At 36.5% G+C, this 17810-nt stretch overlaps 1 protein-coding gene across 1 annotated transcript; it reads right to left on the reverse strand.

The window, feature by feature from the left end:
- Positions 1-2158: 2158 nt before the first annotated feature.
- Positions 2159-3708, reverse strand: LOC104244070 (protein CDI-like). The gene is made up of 2 exons (XM_009799374.2): positions 3587-3708; positions 2159-3421 (listed from the first exon to the last, which is right to left on the reverse strand). The coding sequence occupies exon 2, from the start codon at positions 3399-3401 to the stop codon at positions 2562-2564; it is 840 nt and encodes a 279-aa protein (XP_009797676.1). The 5' UTR covers positions 3402-3421; positions 3587-3708; the 3' UTR covers positions 2159-2561.
- Positions 3709-17810: the final 14102 nt, after the last annotated feature.

The raw sequence follows: 17810 nt of genomic DNA on the forward strand, positions 1-17810 counted from the left end.
TGTCGTGTCGACACGGGTGCGGCACCTACACTGCCATGTCGGAGCAACTTAGGAAACAGGTCAAAGTTAATGCTATCAGCTAACAAAATATCCAAATCCATTTTAGGAATAGTGACATGATACTGCGAATGAGGGGTTTGAAACAGGTACAAGTTATTTCAATAGCTAAAACAAACAAAAACACTTCACTCACGGATGCATGTTATTAATCCAATAGTAATAATGTGAAGGACAACTTTAAAAGAACAAATGAACTCAAGATTTGTCATAAATGGACTCTTGGAATTAGGAAATATGAATCATAGGGAACATACCAGATTGACTCTTGTGATAAATTTTGACTCTTGGAATTAGGATAAATTGACTTTGAGGAGACATACAGGACCCCAATATATATGCATGACTAAATGCTTCCTTCCGGCTGTTTATCCCAATTTTTTGGGACAAAAACCAACCATCAAACACAAACAATTAGATGGAAAAATGGTTGACCTTTTCGCCAATACACATGAACCTGTCCTTATAATAGGGGAAAAAGTGCTATTTAATCGCTGATGCCCCGTAGACAGAACAACCGGTGTCTAGTGAAAGACGCAGAGGGCTCCCCTGTTCTACTGGATCACTGGAATATGCTCTATGAGGTAGAAGGATATCCCGGAAGAACAAATTTGCTTCTTCCGTCTCCTGCAGCAAATCCACACATTAGGTTGTACAAATATTATCATTCGCAATCCGATAATAATACAACTGAGGGACTATCAGTGAGAACCACAACCACAGTACATAGGCGGACAAAGTATGCTTCACACCCATGTTCAGTTAAAGGATTTGCGATATGTGGTGTACTTAATGAGCAAGTTAAATGGCAGAAATAGATTCTTATCTATAGTGCTTCAAAGTAACAAGAAGTTTAAAATTATCTACTTACTCATGCTTACAACTGATAACAGTACAAAAGTAACATTCTTCACATACAATGTAACACGCAATCAAACAATCCAATACTGATAACATAAGAGAGTATACTCTTCAACTATGAAAGTAAGCGACTGTAGAGTTATGATATATAGGTTGGAAATAGGAAGTCCCAATATATATGGAAAGCTAGGCTTACCTCTTTAAGCAAGTAGAAATCTGAAGAGAAGACAGGCCAACAATCCTGTACAGTATGATGCTTCTGCAATCTGCACTGTTAAACCGATTTTCATGGAGAAAACCACTGCCAGCAGAAATATAAGTTTGAAACAAAGGTCTTAGTCACTCAGTACACCTGAGTATGCGTCTTACAGGAAAGAAAAGGTAAAAAAGCTACGATGTCTAATACAAGCATACTCCAGATGTCTAATTAAATATGTTTATCCTTTCACCTTAGCAAGTGATACGAATAGAAGCTCCAGGTGTATTTCATGTTTAAATAAGTGTATAAGTTTTAGATTCATCACCTGGAAAGCAATATCACAATTTAGCACAAGTTAGTGACCAAAAAAGAGAACAAAGGCACATACTGCCTGAACAAATCAGTTTAACTGAGGTAAAAGGGAAAGTTGAAATAAACAAGGGAGTAATGATGGTTGGCCAATACATATCTTGAATCAGTAACAGAGACAGAAGATTAGGTGACAAATGATACCCCGATGTTTAGGAGAATTAAGGATTAGATGGCATCATTTTTACCAAGCAAGAAGATTCAGAAGGACAAGCAATTTGCCTGAGAAGAATAACCCCAATAGCTAATAGACGTGAAGGCAACTGCATCGCAGTAGCCGTTAGACTAAAGCACAGACATGAACGAATCTCACAATTATAAGTCAATGCAGCACAAGCATAACTAAGCAATTACGATCAGTACACTTCTTCAAAGCGCTCTCTTGAGCAACCTTAAAGAAAAAGATATCATATGGCACACCTCCTACTCAAACCCCACCCTCCAGAAAGAAAACCCCAACCAGGAAAAGATGACAATAAAATGAGCAATATCAGATAACTCAAACTAAGAAGAATTACGCTTTATTCAAAACCTTATGACCAACTCAACAAGCGCCTCAAAAACGCACTAATGATCAATACAAAATCAATGAGAGAACAGAAACATCTTGCAAAAAGAGAGGGGGAAGGAGGCAGGGGGCATTTTCTAAAACCAAATTGCAGAAGCAATTAATAGCAACAAAGCATCCACCATGTAGAGGGGATAAAGCCTTCTCATTTATATAACCAAGTAAGAATTACATAGCGGGATATCAATAATAAATTCATAGTCATCACACAATCTACTACCTTCTATACTAACAGACATCTATTACATTACAGCACAACTCAAGAGTTTCCTTGTCCAACAATACAACTCTAGGAGACTTAAAATCTTCTTAACAGATGTAACAATACACAATCAAATATTGGCATAAATCGGGGAAAATCTCAAAGTGAGATGATACAAATTGAATAATGTGGAAGATTACATTAATGACATATCCTATCTCTGAACATAATACTTGTAACAATTACCACCAGCCGATTACCTTAACATACACCCTGCAATTTAAATGAACATTGGCTACATTGGCTTAACCCAACTTCTCCTTAGCTTTCTCGCACTCCTCCAACTCCTTCAACCACAAATCACCAAATTCACAATCTTTCCAAGCCTCAAACCATGGTCCACCAAGCGTATAGTGAATTGCCTTAGGAAATGTGGCGGGATCACCCTCGACAACCTTATTATGCCCCACGAGAAAGTTCCACACAAATGGCACCTCCCCAATCTCCTTATCCTCCAACCACATGAATCGATGAAGAAATGCCCCCGACTCAGAATTCACCACCTCAGGTGTTAATGCCCGGTTCTTGGGATGTCCACAGTTATATAAAACCATGGATGACCAATTCTTCCTAGGATAAACCGTTTGCAGTGCGCCATCCATTTTCGTAGTCTCTTTAGGAGTATAATCATGTTGTACACACATTAAAGCATATTTATCATCAACCAAATCCCTCAATTCTTTAATGTCCCCTAAGTACAAGAAGTCACAATCAACAAACATAGCCCATCCCTCAAAATTTGCCAAGTGTGGTGTCAAGAAACGTGAAAATGAAAACTCAGTGCTTTCTAATTTCCCTCTTTCACGCCAGTACAGGCCTTGTTGCCTCAGCTCAGATTGCTTAATGGGGGTGATCTCAAGTGGGATTGATGATCTTTTTAAAAGGGAGTGGCGACAAACCTCATATGCCACATCTTCTCGTGGATCATAGCCTATGAAAATCTTGAATGCCTTTGAATTTGTGCCATTTGTTGAATGAGCATTTCCATTGCCATTGGCCATAATGGGATCAGAAACAACAAAAGGGGTCTCAGATTTCTTTACATCTACGCCATTTGAGTGCAAATCCTTCACCACCGACGACATTGCAGTCAAAGATTTCAGCTCTGTAAAATCAAGAAAACTTTTAACTCGCAGAAAACATATTCAAATCTGGAGGGGAAAAAACGTTGCATTTGGATAAATAATAACGAATCTGGGAGCATAAATATGACGCGAAATTGATTAAACTACAGAAATGTGAGAGCTTGAAGAAAAATTAAAAACTATACCTTGTGAGAGCGATATTAGATCTGGTTTGGACGGGAAGAGAAACAAGAAGGATTCTTTTTTCTTATTTTTGTGGAAGAAAAAGAGTCAAAGATTTGTTTCTGAGAAGTACAATAATTGTGAGGGATCCCGAGAAGGAGGGGAGAGTATTTATAAATAGCGGCTTTTACTGTTGTATTCACTACCGACAAATTTTTTCTATGAATATAGGGATTTTCGCTTTAGTAATTTTGCCTAATCTGTGGGAATTTTACGTTTATCTCTCACTAATAAGCTCTCGTACGACATATGCTCCAACCAATTTTAAAATTAGGAGGTGATGGAATTAGGATTTGAGTATGGTGGAAAATATACCTTTTTTTTATTTAATCAAATGTTTTGAATTGAAGCTATAATAATTTTAAACAAATCATAACATGAAGCTTTCACAATAGATCGTACAAGGCACGTATCTAAATTAGTTGAATTAGTGAATACTAGATATAAGCAGCTTGCCAAACAAAGGCTAAGAGAAAAAAGAACAAAAATGTGAATGGCATAATATCTACGATTGGATTCAAAAAAGTATAGGCCTCGAGCCTATTTCTTCTTCTCGAGTGAAATAACTTACTCTTGCTACGTGCGCTAGGGGGTCACACTAAGTCACTAACACTATATGATTTTTTTATACTTCCAATAAATTTTTAACCTATAATAGCACTAGTTAAGGTAAGCCCGTGCTCAGCTGTAACACCTTTTTTTTTAATTTAGTTTATCCTAAAAAGAAGTATCTTTTATATTAAAAAATAATAAATTTTAAAATTATTATTTTATTCTTAGTGAAATAATTTATAGCTACGCCTATAATGTATTTTAAAATACATTAAAAGTTTTTCCTTTTCTCTTCAATAGAGTACCCAATCAAATACCATCACGTAATTTAAAATAGAAAAAAATATGTATTTTTAATGTGGTGTACATAAAAACAAAATTAAGTTGTACATGCTATGTTACAATTACTAATATCGCATTATGCTTGTTAGGGCTTAATTGATCTGCAAAAAAATTATTGTATACTTACTTCACAACAAAAATAAGCTGAAAGACTATATTGTAACTAAGAAAATTATTAGGAAGTGACTAAATTGGAGTCGCTCATGTTTCTAGTCCTTGTAAAAATTAGGATGTATCATCAACTCTGGTTAAAAATTCAATACAATAGCCAGTAGACACGTATTTTGCTTTTTCTTGCTCGTTGTTTAATTTTATATATTACAAAGTTCGATTTCACATTTTTCAATTAATATCTAATTGCATTGAATTGTGATTTTTTCCTTTGTGAAAATAAACATTAAAGTTGACTAAAAAAGATTCAGCTATTATTCTTTAAAAGATTTTACACATCGCTAATCATGTCTCATGCCAAATTACATATTTTAGTTACTAAACTTTAAAATTTAGAATAAGTAAAGATATGATATATTCTTTTTTTATAATAAAAAAATGTTGATTCTCTCTCTTTCCTAATTGTGTTTTGAACTCTTGAATTAACTTTTTGCAACTGCTTGATATGTTTTTACTTGGATGTAGTTATCAGTCGTTGAAGTAATAATTTTCGCTATTAAATAATACTTTTCATCTCTTTTGCATAGATTTGCACATAATTCATAGTGTCATAGTTAACTAAATCGGCTATTGGTTAGCCCATTTTAAATATGAAAATTTATTTTTAAGAAATGTGAAAAGCTTTTATAACAGCGGAATATCTTGGTCAACACAACCAAAAAGTTTAATAGGAGCTACAGTAAAATGTATATTTGGCCAATAGAATTGCTCCGTGCTTTTTGCAATTACAATCATATCCTCTGACCCATATTCTAACCGGATGCAGCTCTCTGAAAACCGGAGACAGCTCAAATTCCGGCTTATTAATAGTAGTAATATCAGTTACCATTTATATTAATTTTGTATTATCAAGTAATACTTATCAAAAAATTACAATGGCATAACAAATAACTTGATTATATTATAATTTTTATAGAGTTCATGCATAGAACTTAATTCTATGTCCTTTTTCTCACAATTCATAATTCCACTCTTACTCGAAAAATATTGAAAAATAATTGACATTGCAAATAAAGATTAAGGGAAAAGAAAAAAAAAATCTTTAGTAATTTAGCTAAAATGCAGTGTGCAAGACACGGGGTTTTGGCGTTGGCATTGCAGATGGAGAGTGTCGACACGTGCTTGACTTATTGTTTTTCCATCTGTTGCAAAACAAAGCTTACAGACAAACAGTGGAAATTGTTATAAAATAAAGGCTATAAAGTAAAGACAAGTATAGAAAGAAACTGATATATTATTCGAATTCAAACTGATGTACATAATGAACTGAAATCTCTTCTATTTATAGAAGAAAAGAAGCTGCTGTGTAAGCTGCTACTATATCAGATATGGATAATCTTCTACTGAGAGCAATGTTTATCCATAACTGGGTACTGAAAGGATAAGCTTATTATACCCGGTATGAATAATTTTCTACCGGAGATAGTATTTATCCATAACTGGGTACTGAAAGGATAAACTTATTATACCCGGTATGGATAATCTTCTATCGGGGGTAATGTTATCCATAATTGGGTACTGAAAGGATAAGCTTATTATACCAGGTATGGATAATCTTCTACCGTGGGTAATGTTTATCCATTACCGGGTATCGAAGTGATAAGCTTCTTCAGAAAGCTTATTTCCAATAGAGTACTTAAATAGATAAACATATTTACGGTGGAGTCCCATATGGATAAGCTTCTTCAGGAAGCTTATTTACAACGGAGTGTTAAATGAACATCCATAATATAATATATTTATAACACTCCCCCTTGGATGTTCATTAAAAGATAATGTGCCTCATTAAAACCTTACTAGGAAAAACCACGTGGGAAAAAATCCTAGTGAAGGAAAAAGAGTACACATATTTAGTAATACGCATTGCGGGCTGCCTCATTAAAAACCTTATAAGGAAAACCCTGTGGGAAAAACCTTAGTAAGGGAAAAAGAGTAAAACGCACATTTTACTTCCCCTGAAGAAAACCTTATTTCAAATATTTGAGTCTCCGCATTCCAATCTTGTATACCATATTCTCAAAAATTGATGTTGGTAAAGACAATCTGTTGGATTGTCACTTGAACTAATTTGATGCACATCAATGTCACAATTTTCCTGAAGATCATGTATGTAGAATAATTCTGGTGAAATGTTCTTCGTTCTATCTCCTTTTATAAATCCTCCCTTTAATAGTGCTATGCATGAAACATTGTCTCCGTATAATATTGTGGGTCTTTTATCACATTCCAACCCACATGTTTCTCGAATGAATCACTGATCTCAATCATATGCACTCCCTGCTTGCCGGTTTGAAATCGAGCTTTATGGGTATCGGATAAATAACCTGCATCTGCATTACCAATACGATCTGCACCACTTTTGTTAGCATTAGCAAGATAAATAAGTGCACCATCTACACCGAGATAGAGTATTTCAGGACCAAGGAGCTCCTCATCCTCTTCTAGAGGTTGGAACGGATCCTTATTCACTTCAAGTGATTGAATATTCATTGGTGTACTTAATGGGTACACTTTGTCCATGTAAAAGTATTTTTAAGACCCTCTTGGAGCTCTTCCGGAGTTCCAATAAGATTTATGTCACCAACATAAACAGCAAGTGTAACAAATTTTGATGACATTTTCTTTATAAAAATACATGGACAAATAACATAATTTATGTAACTTTCTTTCAGCAAATATTTACTGAGGCGATTATACCACACGCGCACAGATTGCTTTAAACCGTACAAAGATCTTTATAATTTGATCGAGTACATTTCTCAAGACTTTGAATTATATGCTTCGGGCATTTTCAATCCTTCAAGGATCTTCATATAGATTTAGCCAAATAAGTCATATAGGTTAAGACTTGTATCTAAATGGTATGACATCTTCAAGTGTCTGGACTGCTAGTCCGATCCTCACAATCTTTTACAATATTGTACACTATATTGTATTGAATATATCGTCGACGATAATTTTGTGTCAGTTCCGAAATGACATAACTTGTGGAGATCTCATCACTTTCTTTATTTTCAGGTACCTGAACTTTTTCGGGAGTTTCATGAAATGTTATGTCGTGGGCTCTTCTAGAGCTTATTTCCTCCTCATTATGATCATTTTGATCATTAGCTCCTACTATTTTTCAAGGATTGTTACCTTTGGAACCGATTGGTCTACCACGCTTCATGCGTACAGTAAACTCTATCCTTCAGGGACTTTAATTTTAATAGGAGCATTTGCAGCTGAAATATGATATTTAATTTTGGATCAGCAAATGCTTCTGGCATTCGACTTGAATTATCTTCTAAGTGAGGATCATGATAATTCGATTCATATAACATATTTTTCAACTGTTTATTCCATCCCCCAAATGTTAGAAAAACTAACATATATCCCCAATCATCTTTGGGAAACATATCTTTGTGTATTATGGTAGAGAAATTAATCATATACCACACAACAAAAGATAGTAAAAATATTTGGTTTCTGATCCTAAACCAATTGTGAAGGGAGGACTTATCATATATTGTTGATCTGATGCATACAAGTGCTGCTATATGCAATTTAGAAAATCTTAGACCAACACATGAAGCTTTGTTCTCATAAGCAATGGTTTAGCCATTAATAGGAGGTATTCAATGCTAAACCAGCTTGGATATAAACCAGCATTATCAAGATGAACTGTCTTGATTTCATAATCTGAAAATTATGCTCTTAATCGAGAAAAGCAATTCCAAATGCCAAACTGCAGGTTGACAATAATTACACATGTAACCATCTCATATATGCACCTATAAGTGGTTCACATGATAGGTGAACGGGCCCATATTCACCTTTTATATATTTCAGAATCAGGGGTCTTAGTCCCAACTTTAGCTGGTATAATCAATTCATTATGAGAACAAGCAACACATGAGAATTCCTGAAGAATCTTCTAGTTCTTTAGTATATGCTTATCTGAATTCTCAAATAGCTCATTTAAAAATGGCAAATGAAAACTTCAAGTTTATCATGTCATGTGCTATCTCTTAGTAAACTTCTGGTTTACTATGGCATAAACTTTTGCTTTAGTAAACTTCTGGTTTACTGTGATACATGATATAGTACAAATTAAAGAATAAGGCGGGTAACTTCTCACATACATATTATTTTACCCCCTATGATTGTGGAAACATGAAGATTATCAATCTTCCAATCATTTGTAGTCTCAATATGATAGCCATTTGTATTAGTAAACTTCAGGTTTACTACAACATATGTTTTGACCATAATCATATAATATGAATGACATATTTGTATATAAGCTCTTCGAGAGCCTTCATTTATTATCCACAATCTAATATTTATCTGGCACTACTGGTGTCATGTATTCTTTAGGCAAACATTTAGCTCTTCAGGAGTTGTTGATACATTTTGTACTATCAAATATTGCTCAGACACTGCTGGTGTCATGAGAGAAAATCACAATCAAATAAACAATGTAAAACAATTGTTTAAGCACACGAAAACTCCTCTTCATAATATTTTTCCACTTCAGGAGGCAATTTCAATTGTGTTACTTCTTCAGGAGCAAATTTAAAATACGAAATATTGAGTATATATTCTCTCAATTATATTAACTCTTCTGGAGGTGAATTGTAATGTATTCACATCAAGAGCGCGTTCATATTTACCCGACTTATTAGTATTGTCACATTCACTTCAGGGAATGGATTAATATTATCAAAAGTTCTCATCCTTCAGGAAATCGAACATAATTATCTGAATGCGCATTAATCACATCAAATTGTGATGCCTCAACTTCTTTTAAAATATTTACTACTTCAGGAGCAAATCGAGGCGTGCATTTAATATAGAGAATATTTATGTAGCTTATCTTCAATTGTAACCATAGAAAGCCTAAATTATCACTTCTGGTGATCATAGGCATATACCACTTCTGGTAGTTAACAAAATATAATTACAATGAGATATACGAAATATAACCACTTCTTGTGGTTGTATATTTCTTGCAAACTCTGCTAGAGTTTAAGTTGATCTAATAATGTTATCCATATTCTTCAAAATGACATAAACAAGATATATTATAGTAAACATCATTATCAAATCATAATTTTTCTTTATGTACAACAATTACATAACCATACTATCTATTACAAATAACAAAAATTAAAATATTTACATTTCTACAGATTCACCACCGATTACATGACTTGTTTCTCCTTCTGGGAGTGCAAGGTAATCAGTTACATCCAAATGCATGAAGTCTAAATTATCTTCAGAAATAAAATTTGCTTCAGCATTTTTCTCTGTCTTCTTTAGGGAGGCTTGATAAAGCTCAACCAGGTGCTTTGGCGTACGACAGGTATGTAACCAATGCCCTTTTTGTCCACATCTATAGCATGCATTTTCTGCATTTGGTGCTTGCACCGCTTCATGCTTTTGTTCCTTCCTTTTCCACTACCGGTGGTGAGAAGTGTTCTTTGGTGCATTATTATTACCATGATTAGAGTTTCTTTCCCGACCACGACCATAACCACGACTGGGGCCACGACCTCTTCCACGTTTAGCTTGGTGGAAGTTCGTCTCATTCACTTCAGGGAATGGACAAGAACCAATAGGTCGACTTTCATGATTTTTCATTAATAGCCCATTATGTTGCTCTGCTATAAGAAGATGTGAGATAAGTTCAGAATACTTTTTAAATCCCATCTCTCGATATTGCTGCTGCAGGAGCATATTCGAGGCATGAAAAGTGGTGAAAGTTTTCTCCAACATATCATGATCAGTAATATTATCACCACATAACTTCAATTGGGAAATAATTCTGAACATAGCAGAATTATACTCACTGATAGATTTAAAATCTTGTAGCCTTAGATGAGTCCAATCATATCGTGCCTGTGGAAGAACGACCATCTTCAGGTGGTCATATCTATCTTTCAAATTATTCCACAATATGACTGGATCTTTAACAGTAAGATATTCCATTTTCAGGCCCTCATCAAGGTGATGGCGTAGGAATATCATTGCTTTGGCACGGTCTTGGTTTGATGCCTGATTTTTGTCTTTGATGGTGTCTGCCAGACCCATCGCATCAAGATGAATTTCAGCATCAAGCACCCAAGACATGTAGCTTTTGCCCGATATATCCAGGGCTACAAATTCAAGTTTAGAAAGATTTGACATTATTTAGGAAAAGAAAGTTCTTACCTCAGATACTTTCAAAATATTTGCTCGAGATGGCAGAGTCTCGTGCTGATAACGTGTTATAAAATAAAGACTATAAAGTAAAGACAAGTATAGAGAGAAACTGATATATTATTCGAATTCAAACTGATGTACATAATGAACTGAAATCTCTTCTATTTATAGAAGAAATGAAGCTGCTGTGTAAGCTGCTACTATACCAGATATGGATAATCTTCTACTGAGAGCAATGTTTATCCATAACTGGGTACTGAAAGGATAAGCTTATTATATCCAGTATGGATAATCTTCTACCTGGGATAGTATTTATCCATAACTGGGTACTGAAAGGATAAACTTATTATACCCGGTATGGATAATCTTCTATTGGGGGTAATGTTTATCCATAATTGGGTACTAAAAGGATAAGCTTATTATACCAGGTATGGATAATCTTCTATCGGGGGTAATGTTTATCCATAACCGGGTATCGAAGTGATAAGCTTCTTCAGGAAGCTTATTTCCAATAGAGTACTTAAATAGATAAACATATTAACGGTGGAGTCCCATATGGATAAGCTTCTTCAGGAAGCTTATTTACAACGGAGTACTAAATGAACATACATAATATAATATATTTATAATAGAAATGATATTGTATAAGGTTTCCTGCCAGCTGAAGCATCAATAATTAGTGTAGAAACAAATAAAGCAAGGAAATTATTTATTTAAAGAACATGAATACCTTGTGATATATACCATTTAGGGGTGAGAAACCCTGTGCTCTTAAGTTATTATTTCATTAATTTAAACAATCAAGTAGTGACGGATCCAGAATTTTTCATCGAAAAGTGAAGGGGAGTCAACGTATAGTAAATATACATAAAATAAAAAAAGTTATCTAGCAAAATAGTGTAATTTTCCGTCGAAGGGGTGTCACTTGACACCCCTTGCTTCAATGTGGCTCCGCCACTACAATCAAGCTCATTATTTGGCAAACTCTCACATATTCTTTTTCAACTTTCAATTCAAATATTTGTTTACCTCAAAAATATGAGTAACAATTAAATTTAATTGGTGGTTTTAAAAATACATGATTTGATTCAATACCAATTAATAATCAATAAATATGAAGTATAAGTGAAAGATAGAAGTGAATCAAACCAATGTTATTTAGCAGCAGTGACCTCGAGCTTAGTGACCTCGAAGTGGCTTAGGGCAGTAAGAATAATCAAGCAATAAAAATAAAGTAAGAACAATGGAGCTAAAGGACAATGCTGATGAACAATAGACAAAAAGGTAGAGAGTATATGACTATATTCTTTTCTCAGTGATGATAAGATGATCTTACAAATGGTTGAGGTCCCCTTTATATAATAGGGGAGCCCTAAATAAGGAATATTTCTATTTACAGTAAGAAATATTTTTGGTAAAACTGTCTAACCGCCTAGTACGGAGTAGTACAATCATATTCCGGGATTTGCGCCATGACTTTGGGGACGTGGCAGGAATCTAACTCATTCTGGTACAAATCCACAACAGTATCTTTTCGGGGTCGAACACACTCGACCTCGGTATGCATCGGGCTTTGCCTTCGAACTCGGGTCTAGTTCCTCGAGCTTGAACTTGATCTTACCCGGACACGGACTCAGAACGGCCCCTCGAGCCTATAAGTCGGAGGTATACGATTGTGACCGTATACAGATAGTCCCCATATTTCTTAGAGTAAGATGATAAGAAACGATCTGAACCTCGATTTTCTCGAACCTCTTATGATAATGTCATGCCTGTGACGTAGGTGCTTGAAGTGATCGGAAATGTCAGCTCGCTTCCCCAAAACATCAAATGCGCTACAGCACTGGTCGGCCACTTGCACCGCCGATCAGTTCGCCGCCTTTCTATAAAATAGGAGGCTACTCTGTTGAACAAGAATTGTACTTTTTTCATCTTCATCTACTTTTGATCTTTTCCCTTCTTTGCTTCCTTCTTTAATCATATATTTCTATGGTTCGAACTTACGATCACAAGGTCATATGGCAACAACTTTACCAGTTACGCCAAGGCTTCCTTTTTCAAAGCTTCGATTCGAAACAACGAGAGAATGGCGCTGAATCCTTCCTGCACCAGAAAGTATGCGAACTTTACACTGCTGCTCATCTCTCTTAACTTCAACCTGGTGTAGCACTTCGTTCCTTTTGCTTTCCATAGAATGAGGTGGCACTATCATCTACTAACTTTTGCATCCCATATCGGAATAATGTCCTAAGGATGAACATTCTTGGATCGTTGCTCGTGCATCTTGCAACCATTTTGGTTTTTCTTGTGATAGAAGGTGAAGCTACATCTTCTGGTCTTCTCTTCTGGTTTTCTTCTTTTACTGTTCTTTTTAAACGTATTATGGCCCAAAATTTCAACAAAATGCTCAATCCGTGCTGCTGGAAATATAGTTACATTTATCGGTGTTTTTCTACCCTAAATTTCTTCGGGTCATACAAACATTTTCAAAGATCAAAATGGGGTCCCCGGGGAGGAGGTTCCCGAAGATGACGATCTCGAGGACGCTTCCTTAAAAGTAGATTAGGTTCTTGGCTTTTGTTTTTTGCTTCTTTGTTCCCATGTGAGTGCCCTTAGTGGATGTTATAGTTATATTTTGTAACCATCCCTTGTAAATATAAAAGGATCTCTTTGTCCCATTTTTGGCTCGTGTTGAATTTCATTTCATCTTTATTTGCGGAAAATTTGATTGCATAACTTTGATGAATGGCCCAAACATCGGACTCGAAACATAATAAACCCTTAGGTTTTAATCGATCAATATAATACCCCTTAAGGTATTTTTTAATCCTTGAGCTAGGCTTAGATTAATTTGATACGAGCTCGGGACATCGGGACTTCTGAGTCCGAGCTGAGTGAGAGCAGGGTTTCGAATTTGAATTAAAGTTAGCCCTTAAGCTTCGTAGATAGTCCCCGAGTGAGGATTTCCTCAAAATCGGGTAGCCCATGGGCTCAGTAGTCGAGTGAGCATTTGCTCAAACTTGAAATAAAGTTAGCCCTTAGGCCTTTTTCTATAGTCTCCGAGTGAGAATTTTCCCAAACTCGGGTAGCCCTAAGGCTTAGTAGTCGAGCGAGCACATGTTCGAACTCGAGGTAAGATGATAAGAAATGACTTGAGGCTTGATCTCCTCGATGTCTTGATCACGATGCCGATCTCGTGATGTCAACATCTAAAGTGATTGAAAGGTCGCATCTGCACAGTTTTCAAGATCATTGATTAGAGGCGATTGACGGTCGGCCTTTTGGCTTCCCCACTACGCTTAAGTGACTTCTATAAATAGGCTAACTTCACAATTTTTGCAAACTTTACTTCTCAATTCGTTGCCAAATCTCGCTAGTTCTTTCAATTTTCCTGAAATTGTACTTTTCTCAATCTGTTCTTTACTCCATCCGCAACCTGTTTTTATTTACTTGAAATACAATGGATAAAACATCCCAAATCATTCCCCAACAAGAAAAAGCCTCTTCATCATCACGGCCATCCAGAAGTAAACTGGTGGTGCCGCCTCGAGTCGAGGAGTGTATTCTCCCACTGTGTGAAATAACATCCGATTTTAAAATTGAAAAACCTATATCGGCACCAGGCCGATGTGAGCCCATGTCTCCATATATCTATCTGATAACCAAGGATGAGCTTGAGCAGGTAAAGAAGGATTGCAACTGGGATGACAAAGATGTAGTGATTCCTTCCCCAAAAGAGGACATTACTACCCATAAAGCGGGGTACTTAAGCATGTACACCTACCTATTCACATTGGGCCCCATAAATCCAGCTCTAGGTCCCATAAACCTAGTTATTCTCGACTTATTCCAATGATACCAAGCGACGTTTGGCCAGATCTACCCTTCATTCTGGCGAATTGTTCATCTGATCAGATTTTTCTCAAGCCAGGTCGAGGGAATGCCTTTCACCCTCGACCATCTAATCAGGTTGTACAGACCTCGAATCATGCTCGTGGCTTCGATCTCTCAGCCGATATTGAAAGGGCAAAGATTTTGGAAGAAGAGGCTGCCGCTCTGCTTTCTGATGAGGATGATTCATGCAGTGGCTCCGAGAGTGGAGGAGACAAAGATGAAGTCCCCGAGGGTAAGTCTCTCGAAGATGCGGCTCCTGAAGATGCAGTTGCCGAAGATATGACCCCGAAGTAGTTTTGGGTTTCCTCATTTTGTTTCTGTGCAAGCCTCCCTTGTGTAAATATCTCATGTAATCATCTTTTGGAAATACAAGGGGAAATTTTTATCTCATCTTTGGTTTGTGCTAGATTTAATATTGCCTTTATTTATGGAAAACTTCGTTTGAACGATTGGTCCGAGGATTGGTTTCAGTTCGGAATATAATAAACCCTTAGATCATTATTGATAGATATAATAATCCTCAAGCTAAGTTTAAATAGATCCGATGTAAGCTCGGGGTATTGTGACCCTTGAGTCCGGATCGAAATGAGAGTGGAGTCTTCGAACTATAAGTTTTTGGCCCTTAAGCCTTTCGAAGTTGGCCCTTGTGCTCTTATATATCGGCCCTTAGGCTCTTTTAGTTGGCCATTAGGCATTTATATTGGGCCAATTTAGCCTCTAAAATGGCTATATAATTTTTCCGTCATTTCGGCTAAAAGACTTAGTGAAAGTTTAGCTATTCCATAGCATGTGTTTTTTGTACCCACTGGTTTTTTCGAAGGTTCGACGTATCGCGACCTTGTTTGTGTTTGATAATCGAATATCTCTTGAGGTTTTATCGAGGGCTGATTTTATCGAAGCCTCTAAATTATTCAAGGGCTGAATTTATTGAAGCCCATTAAATTGTTCGAGGACTGAATTTATCGAAGCCCATTATATTTTGCTTTTGCCGATGGTAGCCTTATTTAATCAGTTTTTACAAAGTGTTTGAAGGCCTTTAATTTATAGCAGAAGTCGGACGTCTCCGAGCCGCATTATTTTGGCCGTAGCCTTTTTATATGACCGTGGTCTTTTAATATGGCTGTAGCCTTTGGGTATGTCACTTGGACTTGTTTCTTAATAACCTTTCGAACTTGTCCAAAAAGTTAGTCCCCGAGTATATTAGCCTTGGCCTTTGTTTAGAGGGGTGCCCCTTTGTGGTCTTATGAGTTTGAGTTTTCGATGATTCGGATGTACCGACTGTCGATGACAGTCCCCGAGTGTTCGGGAGTGCTTTTAAGTTTTGGCTCTTGAGCTGTTTCCCGTAGGATTATAAGTGTAGAGCCCGTATAATAGTAAACGTTTTGGAGATATAAAGTGTTTTTGATATTAACAGAATGCTTCTTCAAATGATTGATACATGCGTACATGCTTTGCCATCGGGACTCGATTATTCTATATGGGCACAGTTCATCTGACCGTTTGGCCCCTTACAAAGTTTTCCTATCGAGACCCTCTTTGGCGTGAAGTATTTTCCTTGAAACTATACTCTCCGAAGGTGATGCCCCCTAGTATTTGAGGTTGATTAAAAAGAAGCCTTGGATACTGTTGAGTTCTCCTTAGGTAGCACGTAGTTGTTGCCTCGTTAAAAACCTTGCCGGTAAAACCCATTTAGGACAAAATTCGATCTAAGGGAAAAAGAGTGCAACGCATGCCTTAAAACCTAAGGCCTTCGTATAAATAACGATGCCTTCAAGATCGTATGCCTTTAATCCAAAATCTGTAATGAGTTAGTTTTAAACTCAAATGGACAAAAAGGTAAAGTCGTACCTTAGCAGTAGTATCGTTTGAGCAATGATATGTTCTAATTGTTTGGCAGTTGTTGACCTTCCATGGTGCTGAGTTTGTAAGATCCTTTACCGACAACTCCGAGGACTCAGTGCGGTCCTTCCCAATTCGGGCCCTTCATTTGGATCTCGAGTAGTGAGATAAATTTTTGTAGAACTAAGTCTCTGACTCCGAAATGTCAGAGGTTGGTCCTCCTATTGTAGTATCTTTCCTTTGCTTTTGTGCTACCATTCGAACAAGTGTTGCTTCTCGTTTTGTATCTACCTTTGGGGTGTGAAGCAAAAGCGGGCTCGACAGATGTCGCTTTAATTCTTCTAAGGCTTGCTAACATTCCGGGGTCCACGCGAAGTCCTTTTTCTTTTTGAGCAAAGAGAAGAACTGGTGACTCCGATCCGACGACCTCAAAGTGAATCGACCCAAGGAAGCTATTACCCCCGTTAGCCTTTGCACGGCCCCACACTATCCATGATCATAATACCCTCGAAAGCTTTGATTTTGGTACCTCAATTTGACGCCATAAAGCCGAGGGACTTACCCGAGGCAACCCTGAAAGCATATTTCTCTGAGCTAAGCTTTATGTTGTGTTTCCTCAAGATCGCAAATGTTTCCTGCAAATGAACTAAATGGTCCTTTGCGCACAAGGACTTAACCAACGTATCATTAATTCAAACTTCCCTTGTTTTTACCTATTCGTTCTTTGAACATTTTGTTAACTAGATGTTGGTACGTAGCTCCTACATTTTTTCAGCCCGACGGGCATTACGTTGTAACAATAGGTTCCAAATTTAATAATAAACGAAGTCTTTTCCTGGTCCTCCAGGTTAATCTGAATCTGATTGTACCCAGAGTAGGCATCGAGAAAAGTTATGGTCTTGAGGCCAGCTGTGGAATTGATCATGTGATCGATGTTTGACAAGGGGTAAGAATATTTTGGACATGTTCTGTTCAAGTCCTTATAATCTATGCACATTCTAAGTTTGTTTCCCTTTTTAAGAACCATGTTGGCTAACCTCTCGGGGTACTTTACCTCCCGAATAGATCCTATTTTAAGAAGTTTTGTTACCTGTTGTTGTAGCACGTGATTTTTGCCCTATATGAATTACTCCCACAAATTCAAGAAAAATAAATTTTCCCATTATTTGCAATTTCGTAGATTTTTGTAGCATTTTTCGTTAA

This window comes from Nicotiana sylvestris, chromosome 3 (genome assembly GCF_000393655.2).
Source record: "Nicotiana sylvestris chromosome 3, ASM39365v2, whole genome shotgun sequence".
Lineage (NCBI taxonomy): Eukaryota > Viridiplantae > Streptophyta > Magnoliopsida > Solanales > Solanaceae > Nicotiana > Nicotiana sylvestris.

Excerpts from the sequence above, each read along its gene's own strand:
- LOC104244070 (XM_009799374.2), bottom strand. The coding sequence starts at position 3,401 with ATGTCGTCGGTGGTGAAGGATTTGCACTCAAATGGCGTAGATGTAAAG.